Consider the following 12,671-nt stretch of genomic DNA (forward strand, 5'->3'; position numbering starts at 1 on the left):
TTGGTTTCCAGCCTACATTTTTTAATTTAAGGTTTATATTCTGTGGAATTTTAAATACTTTGCCACTTGTCCTGTGGGGCTGGTTCCCCTGAGAGTTGTACACTGGAGCCTCAAGCTGTGCTGTGAACAGCTAATGATGCAGCTCTCTCCAAAATGCCTGTATCAAGGAGAGCATCTGGGTGTGTGTCCCTCATTGTAATCTGTGGCGCTCTAGTAAGATTTCTCTGGCACTTGATTTTAAGCAAGTGTAGGACCTGGTCGTATATACAGCTGTATCAGAGGTCTTACCCCACAAATACTTTAACCCCCAAGCCCGTGGAGCCATTCTGGAATTTTTTCATGGTCTTTGACCTATTCTTTTCCGCAGCATTCCACTCACCTGCCACAATAACTAGGATGTGTTTCCCATCTGCCTCTTCCTCCCCGCAAACACCGTTCACAGGTAGGAAGAATGAATCTTCCAAAGAGCCCTTCCCTTCACTTCAGAGTGGATTTTGAAGATCTCATTCATAAAAATTGAGAGGGTTAAAAAATTCCCAGATATATCAAAGTGTGCCTGTCATTTTAATATCTATTATGTGACCCCAGATTTGGCTCTGGAGTTCAGATGAAAACCAGAATACTTGAATCATCCCTGCCTATATGATAAGAGGTAAGACTTTCCAAGGCAGGGTCTATTGTAGGAAAACTAATCGACCCTAAACTAGAAAACAGAAGGATGTGAAATACTATCTTTGAATAAAAAAATTGGGATTTTAAGATGGGTTTCCCAATATAGTTCACCGTTTCCATTTAATAGTCCCATTTTAAATTCTCAACAATGTGTATGTGCTCATTCAATGAATATTCAATATGCAACCACAATCATCTGGGGATCCTCAATTTTTTTTTCTATTAAGGGCTTCTCATACTGGAAAATATTGTGAATCACTTTCCTAGACTGACTGGCTCACACCTCCTGGCTCCTTTTTTTAAAGGGTAATAGCAAAGGTTCTAACATGATCATTTTGGACTCTAGAAACAAGGCTACAGGACCAAATATTGATGTTGAACTTTCAGAGTACTGTTAAGTGATTTTATGTGGTTGTGATTCAAAAAAACCTGACCGCTTGAAGAAGTCCAGGTGCTGAGTCATTTACTGAAACAGCCAGAGGAGGTTAATTAGAAGCAGCTGATAGTGGCATCATTTGTGGCAAATTTTTTTTAATAAATGGGGAAGGTTATTCTGTAAGGAAGACAGAGTGGTATAGAGTATACAGAGCTAGCAAAAACTTGTGGCTAAGACCTACCTCACTTACACCCCCACCAATTGAGTAGAAATCTCACCTAAGATAGCGTGGCTCTATAAAGATGGTAATGGTTACTTCTAGGAAGAGTGAGTGACAGTTTTCCTCCTATACCTTTTTTTTATTCTGTTTTCCATGATGAATATTTCACTTTTATAATAAATTCTTAACTTAAAAACAATCAGCTATTAACTGTCTTTGATGTGCAGAGCTGTATAATGTTGTAAGGGAATTTAAAGAAATGGAAACTGGCCTCTGACCGCAAAGAAATTACAGAGTTTGTCAATACCACATGGTCACAAAAAAAGATAAAGATACACATGTGCTAGATATTAAATGAGTGATAAAAGTAAGGAGTGGTATAAGGATTTAAAAAAATAGAAATGACATCATTGTTTAAGGCAGGTGAGTTAAGACATTTGGATTTCTTGACCCATCAATTCCTCTAAGCAGAGGGTGTGGAGTGTTTCAGGGGTTACTAAAAGAGATTTGATGGAGAGTCTGGATGAAGAATGATTCAATTCCCCCCCAAATGTCCTCCCTCTCTTGCATAGCCAGGCAGCGACTCCTTCCCTTGTGATCACGTCTTGAGAAATTAAATGAGACCCTAGACTCAGGAGAGGGTGTCTTACTGAACACATTGCCTGAAAGTCCACAAATGCAAGGTGAGTGTGTTTTCTTAGATTTTGTATTTGTCTTTTAAGCATCCATTCATTACAGGACCCATTATATTAACCTTTTTTTTTTTTTTTTTTTTTTTCTATATTCTTGAAGCTCTGGCATTTCTGACCTCATAAACCCTGGGAGAGGTGACCTCTCCCCAGGGCTAGCAAATTCCTGAAGATAATAAAACAACTTTCTTGTAAGCACGTTTTTACATGAAAACCAACCAGTCCCTAACCCATGAAGGTTTCCTCCTCTATCGGAAAGTAGAGCATCCCTACGAAACCTTTCATAGGCTGAAATGGTGTGAAGTGAAGAAGCAATTACCACTCACTCATATGGAAAAATATTTGAGCATTTATGGACCCAAAGTTCAATGCACACACAATGTCTTTATTTTGTTCTCAATGATCCAAATGCTTAATTGTGTCCAGTTTTATGCTAAGCGTGACACCCTTATGAGCTCTCTTAGGGTATTTATTTGTTTTTGCTTTCTGATACCTTAGCACATCTCATTCTAAGGGATGCACAGAATACTTGAGATAAAGCACAGATGGGCACAGACAGTTCAAAGCTATGGCACGTTGATGCTGAGATGCTGAGTGTAGTTCCCTGGGAAAGAAGCTTGGCGGGGCCGCTCTCGGATGTTGGGGTTGCGCAATGCCTCTATAATGGTTTTCTGCAGAACAGCACTATTTTCCGCTATTGCCTTTTTTCACAAAAGCTAAAATCATCTTTCGATTTCTTTTGGTTAGTTAGCAAAGTGGCATTAACAAGAACTTGTGAAAAGCAGGGGTACCTGTACCCCCAGCTACCTTATGTAAGTTTTTATACATCAAGCCAATATTTCCCTTGCCCTAAATCCACCCAGAGCCAGGTACAGACGGCTAGGGACAGTCCCTATTTTCCAAAACCCTCCAGAATCATTCACACTAGCCAGTCTTCAACTGTTTACCCTGCCCTGGCCTGCCTTGACTTTCCCACAAAAAAATCCCAATAAGGACTCTGGCCTAGGCTTTCCCAGCTCCTTCTGTCTGCCTCCAAACCAAAATTCACATTTCCCCTATGGCCCTGTGTGGCATGGCTTGCCCCCCTCTCTTTGGGAAATGTAAGCAATAAATTATTTCAATGGCATTAGCCTCTCTGTGTTGTTACTTAGTCACCTGCATATATTAAAACCCATGGGTACAATGGTTTCCAGATGGGAAGAGAGTCAGGGGAGGGGTGAAAAAGGTGAAGGGATTAAGAAGTACAAATTGGTTGTTACAGAATAGTCATGGGGATGTAAAGGACAGTATAGGGAATATAGTAGCCAAAGAGAATATATATGCATGACAATGGTGTGGGGATTGCCTAGGGGGTGGAGAGGGGCAGACAAAGGGGAACAATGGAACAACTGTAACGGCATAAGCAATAAAATATCATTTAAATTTTTAAAAATAAATAAAACCCATGGGTATAAATGTAACTGAGGCCTCTTCCCAACCCCCTAATTAGACTGCCTGCTCTTTTATTGGGGTCTCCCAACTGTAAATATCTTTGAATCTCTTTTCTTGAAGTAGTCAGCTTTCTAGAGGGGAATCCAGTTTCCAGCCTAGAGGATATAAGACTACAATCCAACTTTCTGAATGAAGTTCCAAAAGTCAGAACAATTAAAAAGTAGCCTGAAACAATGAGGATAAAGGGCAAGATCACTGGAGGAGAGTTGAAGGGATCTTGAGAGATCAGGATACCAGAAAGATGATCTCTGTAGATACTCAAATCCCAAGCATTATAACAGGAGTAGTAGTATAAACAATGGCAGTGAGCCAAAAACTAAGAACTTTGAGGAATGAATAGTAGTAACCCAGGAAACTGGAGATGACTGCTACAGGATATCATATCTGATAGCATAACTCAGAGTTGTGGGGTGATTTTATGGAAGAAGGAGGGACAATGATCTGGAAGCAAGGAGAAGCAAAGAAAACACCTACCCGTCCTCCTGGCCTAATAATGTAGGAGTGTGGGTGAGGAACGAACCACAGGCTGAACAGCATGCCATATCCTCAAGGAATAGTCACACTTCATTTGGAAGAGGAAAATGATCAAAGAGGTTGAGAAATGAGGGTTTTGCTAATGCCCGATTCTCAAACCCTAGAGGGAGGGTCTAGGAGTTGGGACGCGTTCAGAAAAGGTGACGAAGAAAGTCATAAGAGGTTGGGAGTCTGGAGGATGAGGGATGACTTGAGACTAATTGTGAGGGTTTCAAGGCACAGAGTGATAGTAGAAGAGGAGGTGAGAAGCTAGGCAAAAGCAGGGGGTTCACAGAAGAATTAAGTGTTGGCCTTCTCTCCTACCGAAAGTGGTGCTCCTGTCGGAAGCATGTAGATCTCTGGGGTGCAAATCCTAGTACCTGTGTACATGCTGTTTCTCTTTGTGAAGTGCTCCTCCCCCTTCTTTACCTTGCTAACTTTCATGTCTTCAAAGTTCAGTTAAGAAATAAGCTCCTCCAAGAAGCCACACCTAATTTCATCGAGCTGAGCTAGGTGCTACTATTTCGGGCATACTGTCACCTAGCCTTTGTCTCTTTATCTCTTAGCTATTAATCTCATTTTTCTCCCTCCCTTCCTGGACCATGAGCTACTTAATACTTGTTTGCTCACTTATTTATCTGTTTACCTTAATGAAGGCAGGATTTTCTTCTGTTTACTGCTGTGTCCCATATTCATACAACAGTATTTGGCACATACTAAGGAATATCTATGGATGAATGGCTCTTCAATGCCTAGCACCATCTTGGCTCATAATAAGCCCTCAAAACTGTGTATTAAAATTACTAATGATTATTTATTGAAAATCAGAGTGGCTGGCACTGAGGAATCCTAAGAAGATAATCCTTGCCCCAAGGAATTTATAGCCTAATGGAAAAATTCCTCCTTATATGGACTTCATCCAGGTGAAAAAACAAAATATACAGTTGCCTAGAATTGTCACAATGTTTATCTTTTTTATAGTTGTGGCACTAGTACAGTATTGAGAACATGGAAGGTGCTCAATAGATAATGAAGAATGAAATATTTAATTATAGATATGAAGAGATTATATAGACAATTACATAGATACAATTATAGACATGAAGAAATGTGTATTTAAATGGATTCTTAGCCTTCCTCAGTCCTACTTTCCATTTCCATGTATATACATACTCTCAACTTTTCTGTTTTCACATTTATTACACATCTATGTGCTAGGCATTGTGTAGCCTTTTTACAAATGTGAGTCATGTAACTCATCTGCTCAGGATTTTTTAATGGCTTCCATCACCTGTAGAAATAACATTATAACCTTTTAGTTCAGAATAATTGGGGGTGGGAGAGGAAATTGGTTAAAATGCAGATTTCTACTCACTCCAAGAAGTCCCAGTTGTTTATCTAAGGGTAATTCCTGCAATGTGCATTGTAAGAAGCACCACCTACTCCCCAATAATTTCTCACTTTACAGAAACATGGACTTACAGTACCAAATCTGGCAATAAAGGGGCCTTAATGAACTGTTCTGTATATTTCTGCCTCCTTTGCAACCGTTCTCCATTTCTGGGATTTTTTGCTTCAACAGAACCTTTGAGTTATCCATTTCCCCTGCATACCATATTCCCCCATACCTCTATGCCTTTGTACAAAGGTCCACCGAAATTGTCTGCCTGGCTAATTGCATTCAAGTAGCTGCTAAAAAGCTACTTCTCTGGTTTTCTCATCAGATTTCAGAGCATCTTTTATCTACAATACAGGTGCACTTTGCATCTGTGTGGGTGTGCACTCACATTTGTACGCATGCGCACAACTTTCTCAGTCTTGTTTGCATGTCTTCCTAGATACGCACTTTTAGGCTCTACGCCTGCCCTGGCAGAGACTATTTTCTTCATCTTTTCAATATTAAGCATCTTGCTCGGTACCTAGTGGAAGGAGTTCAACTTTTGGTTTGGTGACCTTTCCTAAATCACACAGCTGGTAAACTGTGCCGTCAAAATCTGAACCAAGATCTTCAAATTCCAATGCAAAGTTCTTTTTCAAGATCTCCTTCAGTGAATACCATTTCCATCAGTTTTCTGCCTCCCCAGTAGCATTTGACATTTTATTTCATGTTTTAAAGTCTTTTTGTAAACAAGTCTTATTTTCTCCTTCAGGACAGAAAGCACAGGTTTAATGTGATTCAATCTTTGTATTCCCCACAGGGCCTAGCAGAGTGGTATTTAGTAGTAGGAAAAAAACGTACTGTTTTATTAACAAATAACCTATTTGATGAACGCAAGAGCTATTTATACAACAGGTCTAGGCAGGTATAACCTCAAACAGACGCAATTTTTTACTTTCCTCTTTTGCCACGTTTTAAAGATCTTACCGCTAGAACCTTAGCCTCGCCCCACCTCCCGCCCCTTCGTTTGAACGCACAATCAAGACCTAGAACTACCAATCCCGGAATGCTCTGCGACGGAACGGGCTCCGATAACCGCTGAGTGATTGGTGAGGGGAGGCGTTTCCTTCCGGCGGGAAGGACCCGAGGGGCGGGGACTTGGAGCGACGTTCAAGCACTATTACGGAGTTGGATGGGCAACACTGGGCGGGGGGAGGGAGTTGTGGGTGATCCCTGGGTCCCCCGCCTGCTGAAGAGATGGATGAGGACGGGCTTCCTCTCATGGGGTCAGGCATAGACCTGACCAAGGTTTGTAAAAGGAGTTGGACTTCCGGTGACATGGGAGGAGAATGGTGAAGGGACGCCCGATTTCCAGGGAGACCCCCCCCATACCTTACCGTGTTCCCGACCCCGGGCTTCTCTTCTGCCAGCCTCGGGTGGGAGAGCCTCCCAGTTCACCGTAAAAAGGGGACCCTCCCGAGCTGTTTAAGGGGTAGTGTGCCTCTCCCTGTCTTCGCTTCCCGTGTCACGAGTCTGCCTGCTTAAGGGTGACTCAGTGGCCACAGGGACCGGTTGCTTCCTCGAACCCTACGTCTTACTCGGCCCGCAAGTTTTCTGTCTTTCCCGCATGTTAGTCTTTCCCGCCACGTTCATACTTGGGAATCCAGAGCCCATTCTGGAACTTCTGCAGCCTCTGTCATCTTCGGATCCCCCACCCCCAAAGTTTAGGAGAACAAGGGCCATTCCAAGTACTTCAGCGGACCCACGTCACACAGCAAAACACCCGTTGCTGTTAATATCAAAGGGATCGCACAGTGTATGTTCCTCCTGTCTGAATTATGTATTTCTTTTACATAATGCAGGTGCCAGCTATTCAACAGAAAAGAACGGTGGCATTTCTAAACCAGTTTGTGGTGCACACTGTACAGTTCCTCAACCGCTTTTCTACAGTGTGTGAGGAGGTAGGTCCTGTGATACTGATTTAAAGGGCAGCCTAGAAACCACTTCGCACTTCTGAAGGCGGCAAATGAGCAAAACAGGAATTGTACGGTCTGTTCACATACCATGACCTTGTCCCTCGGTTATTGTGTTAACCAACTAAATCATCAATTCTGTTCCATCAGGCCTGGCCCCTGCCTCTGCTGAATTTTCTAGAGGCCTTTGTGAAATAGTTCAGTAAGACATTGTGATTAAAAAGAACAAAACGTCATCGTTGAAAGCATTTTTTATTTTCAAATTCGCTGTTTCTCTTACCCCCCAGATTTACATGTTTAGATACACATTATTTCAGTTTATATTAAAATTATTTTGCCTTCCTTGATCAAAAAAAAAATGGTAAGATAGCCTTGAAACATAACTTTGGCATTAAATACCATTATGGAAATAAAAATACTGTCTGCAAATAAATGACTTGTGAAATGAGGATTAAGTATCCAATTAAAGATTATATGCTAGATCCAGGGATCCCTGTCTTTAAAAAAATAAAGGCAAAAAGAGAATAGAGAGAAATATGGGCTGAAGTTGGGTTTCAGAAAGGAGAAAGTTAAAATTAGATAATTCACAGGTGAGCCAATTAAATAAACAGTATTCAGATCATTCTGCCTTGTATTTAATATAAGTATAGCCTTAGCAAGTGGACTTTTGGTTCGATATGTTATCATTAATAAAAATTGCATGGAGACAAGAAAACTATTTTCACTTGTAGATTCCAGCTGCTCTTTCTGTCTAGTTATCAAAATCTCTTCTGTTTTTTAAGAGAAAAGGAAGTGAAATGATAATTGATGAAGTAAAGTGCTCAATTCGATATATTTTATCCAGCGGGCCCAGAGACTAGGTGCTTGCTTCCCTGAGTTTTATCTTGCAATGCTGACTCTCTAAGTGGGATATAGCATTGACTGACTAAAAAGCAGTTAGCCAGGGATTTAGTCCTTCATTTTTTATATCAGGGTGGAGAAGTATCTGGAGAGACACTATTCCAGGATTGTTAGCAGAGGGGAGCAAATACTCCATCCCTGTACTTCTCATCACCAGTTAAAAAATAAAATCAACAACAACCAGCAAACACAACTATGAAATGAACCTTATTGAGCTGCTCTGGGCCAAGGATAGTCCCTCATGACTGTGGTGCCTGACAATTTTCACTGCCTGAGGAGTGAGTGTTGTTTACAATAATCACCTCTTATTTAATGATTGCTTATGAATTATCAAAGCCTAATGGTTAATTCTTTTCTCCCCTTCTGTTCCTCTTCAACTTCCTCTCAACTGTTTTGTCTGTTTCACTATTCCCTGGTTCTTCCTTGAACTCCAGACACAAAACTAGAACAAAAACTCATGAAACTTAAATGTTTATTGCCTTTTTCTCCTTAATGATAATCTAGGTTGACTGTAACTCATTTCTTACAATCCATATTTCAGTAGTTTGAATACAGTTGTGGACTGTTTGGTGTGATGACAATAACTAATATTTATTGTGTGCTTACTCTGTGCTAGGCATTGTACTAAATTCTTTACATGTATTTAATCATCACAGTCCAGCCTTTGGTAGAGGTCCAGTTTTCACTTTTAGAAATACAGAAACCAAGATGTAGAGAGGTTTAAATCATTTCTTCATCATCCATTCACTCATTCAACATATATTTGAGTGCATAGTATTTATAGCTGCAGTAGGTGCTCTAATTTTCCCATACACAGCTAGAAAGTAGCAGAGTTGGGATTCCAACTCTGATCTTTTAACTGGAAAAATCAAATACATCTCACTATTCTGTTATGTTGCACCTTCGGGTGTAATAAGAGACTTGTTACATCATTTTTAAGTGATAGACTGTGGTGTCCACTTTATAGCTATTTCAAAATTTGTTTTTTTGTTTTCTCTTTTTTGTTATGTCTTCTCTTTTTTGTTACATCACCCATTGGATGAAATGTGTTTTTATAGATGTAATATATGTATTTAAATATAAAGTGCCATTTTCTTGCACCTTAAGATTAACAGGGTTTTCTGAAATGTGTTGTAAATTGTTAGTAGCACCTACTGGGTCCTTATTTAGTTGAAGGCTTAAACAGGAACCAAACGATTTTGTTTCCCTTCACAAAAAAATAAATTTCAGCTGTTGTCTTTTTTTTAACTGGAAGTGAACTGGGGTGGGGGGAGGACCTGTTTTGTTTTTTAATTGTTATTGTTTTTGTTTATCACATAATCTGGTTTGAACTAAACCGAAACTGTAACAACTTCAGTCACTGCTAAATCCAACCTGACATTAAATTTCAAAAAAATTCTTGGGGCTTTCTTCATTACTGTTACAGGTTTTTAGAGTTCTCTCAAGAGTACTCCAAACAATAAAAAGAAAAGTGAAGAACTTGACTTTTTAAAAGCTTTCTGGATACCAGGCTACTTTATAACTCCAAGGACTGGAACCAGAATAGGAGAGAAGTTAGAAGACAGAAAGGAAAGTACTTGAATCAGACCGAAGTTCCAGAGTTACTTAGGGTCATCTCTTCTCCCCTCACAAGTCCCCAGTAAGCATTTCCATTCCGGCCCGGATCAGCAAAATCCTACTGACTGCAAATTTAAGTGGGGGAAAGGGGCACAGTGCAAGTTCTATGCATATTGCAGAGAAAACTCAGCAGAAATTTAACCTTATAGTGAATTTTAAAGTCAAAGGTACTCTGTAAGCAGGCAGACAGAAGTTTTATTTTGACTCAGACCTGTAACATACCTAGAACACTGGGTTTTTAATCATTTTTTAAAATATTATAAAATGCTGCTTTTTTTCCCTCAGATCTTACATACAGGCTAAAGTGCTTAGGATTCTTATATAATCTAAAAAAAAATTTACAATGCTTATCTTCTGCATCCAGTTAAGCCAGCCATTGGGTTTAATCTTCAAATAATGTTTTGCTTCAAATCCTATTTACTACCACATGTTTATAGCTGATTTTACAACTTTTACAATGTCCAGGCTTACATGTCAGATGAAGCTTACTAAACAAACAGTTGCTTCCCTTTCTGGCTTCTAGGTCCATCCCTGTTGTTGCATATGGCAATATTTCATCTTTTTTTATGGCTGAGTAGTATTCCATTGTGTATATGTACGAGTGTACCATATCTTCTTTTTTTAATTGCTGTTCTATTACAGTTGTCCCAGTTTTCCTCCACTGATCTCCCCTGCCCTGCCTACCCCCTGACCCCACCATCCCACAGTCAATCCCCACCTTGTTGTCCATGTCAATAGGTCACTTATACACACTCCTTGACTAGACCATTTCCCTTCTTTCCCTTCTTATCCCCCTCCCACCTCCACTGTGGTTGCTGTCAGTCTGTTCCTCGTTTCTACATCTCCGGTTCTCTTTTGTTTGTTTGTTTTGTTCATTAGGTTCCTGTTACAGGTGAGATCATATGGTATTTGTTTTTTGCCCCCTGGCTTATTTCACTTTGCATAATATCCTCCAGTTCCATCCATGCTGTCATGAAAGGTAGAAGTTCCTTCTTTCTTTCTGCTGCATAGTATTCCATTGTGTAAATGTACCACAGTTTTTTGGTCCACTCATTTACTGATGGGCACTTAGGCTGTTTCTAGCACCTAACTATTGTAAATAGCACTGCTACGAACATAGGGGCACATAGGTTCCTTTGATTTGGTGTTTCAGGATTCTGCAGGTATAATTCCAGCAGTGGAATTGCTGGATCAGAATGCAGTTCCATTTTTAGTTTTTTGAGGAAATTCCATACTGTTTTCTACAGTGGCTGCACCAGTCTGCATTCCCACCAACAGTGCACTAGGGTTCCCATTTCTCCACATCCCTGCCAGCACTTGTTTGTTGATTTGTTAATAATGGCCATTCTGACAGGTGTGAGGTGGTATCTCATAGTTTCAATTTGCATCTCTCTGATGGCTGGTGATGGTGAGCATTCTTTGATATGCCTATGGGCCCTCTGTATGTCCTCCTTGGAGAAGTGTCTGTTCAGGTCCTTTGCCCATTTTTTAATTGGGTCATTCGTATTGAGTAGTATGATATGAGTTCTTTATATATTTTGGAGATCAAACCTTTGTCTAAGGTATCATTGGCAAGTATGTTTTCCCATATAGTTGGTTCCCTTTTCATTTTGATGCTGTTTCCTTTAGCCACGCGGAAGCTTTTTGATTTTGCCCTAGAGGATATACAGTATTCCCTCACTTATCGTGGGTATTATGTTCCAGACACTCCCCCCCCGCCCGCAAAGTAGAAATCTTACATTTATTCTACACTCTTAAACCTACGTAACTTTAACAACATACGTATACAGTACCGCACAATCTTGCAATATAGCAAAAAATCTGCAATAAATAATTATAATATTTTTTTAAATCCCTCAATACAGTGAGGCTGCAATAAGTGAACCGCGATATAGCAAGGGACTACTGTATTGGCAAAAATATTGCTACATGGGATATCTGAATTTTACTGCCTTTGTTTTCCTCTGGGACTTTTATGGTGCCACAGCTTATGTTTAAGTCTTTTATCCATTTTGAGTTTATTCTGGTGTGTGGTGTAAGTTGGTGGTCTAGTTTCATTTTTTCGTATGTACCATTTTAGTTTTCCCAACACCATTTCTTAAAGAGGCCATTTTTACTCCATTTTATGCTCCTGCCCTTTTTTTCAAATATTAATTGATTATAGAGGCATGGGTTTATATCTGGGCTCTATTCTGTTCCATTGACCTATGTATCTGTTCTTATGCCAATACGAGACTGTTTTGATCATAGTGGCCTTGCATATAGTTTGATATCAGATATTGTGATCTCTCCTACTTTGTTCTTCTTTCTCAAGATGCTGAGGCTATTTGGGATTGTTTTTGGTTCTATATAAATTTTTGAAATATTTGTTCTAAATCTGTGAAACATGCCATTGGTATTTTAATAGGGATTGTGTTGAATCTACAGATTGCTTTGGGTAGTATGGACATTTTAATGATGTTAATTCTTCCAATCCATGGATGTGGTATATGCTTCCATTTATAGTATCTTCCTTAATTTATTTCTTCAGAGTTCTATAGTTTTCCAAGTACAGGTCTTTTACCTCCTTGGTTAAATTTATTCCGAGGTAATTTATTTTTCTTGTTGCTATAGTAAATGGGATTTTTCTTCTAGTTTCTGTTTCTGATTTTTCATTGCTCGTGTACAAAAATGCCTTCAATTTCTGATTATTGACTTTGTATCTCGCTATTATTAGGTCAAGTAGTTTTTTGTGGAGCCTATAGGGTTTTTTATGTACACTGTCATGTTTTATGCAAATAATGACAGTTTTATTTCCTCCTTTTCAATTCGGATGCCTTTATTTCTTTTTCTTGTCTGATCG

At 39.6% G+C, this 12,671-nt stretch overlaps 1 protein-coding gene across 3 annotated transcripts in view; it reads left to right on the top strand.

The window, feature by feature from the left end:
* The first annotated feature begins 6,477 nt into the window (after positions 1-6,477).
* Positions 6,478-12,671, top strand: part of WASHC3 (WASH complex subunit 3) — a 47,976-nt gene continuing 41,782 nt past the window's right edge. For all 3 annotated transcript variants that reach the window (XM_090275352.1, XM_090275353.1, XM_090275354.1), the window contains exons 1-2: positions 6,478-6,647; positions 7,202-7,300. In XM_090275352.1, the coding sequence (XP_090131478.1) occupies positions 6,597-6,647; positions 7,202-7,300 (150 nt within the window). In that variant the 5' untranslated portion in view covers positions 6,478-6,596. The remainder of the gene's footprint in view (positions 6,648-7,201; positions 7,301-12,671) is intronic.

This window comes from Furipterus horrens, unplaced genomic scaffold (genome assembly GCF_987537825.1).
Source record: "Furipterus horrens unplaced genomic scaffold, mFurHor1.1.pri manual_scaffold_4, whole genome shotgun sequence".
In the NCBI taxonomy this organism is placed as follows: domain Eukaryota; kingdom Metazoa; phylum Chordata; class Mammalia; order Chiroptera; family Furipteridae; genus Furipterus; species Furipterus horrens.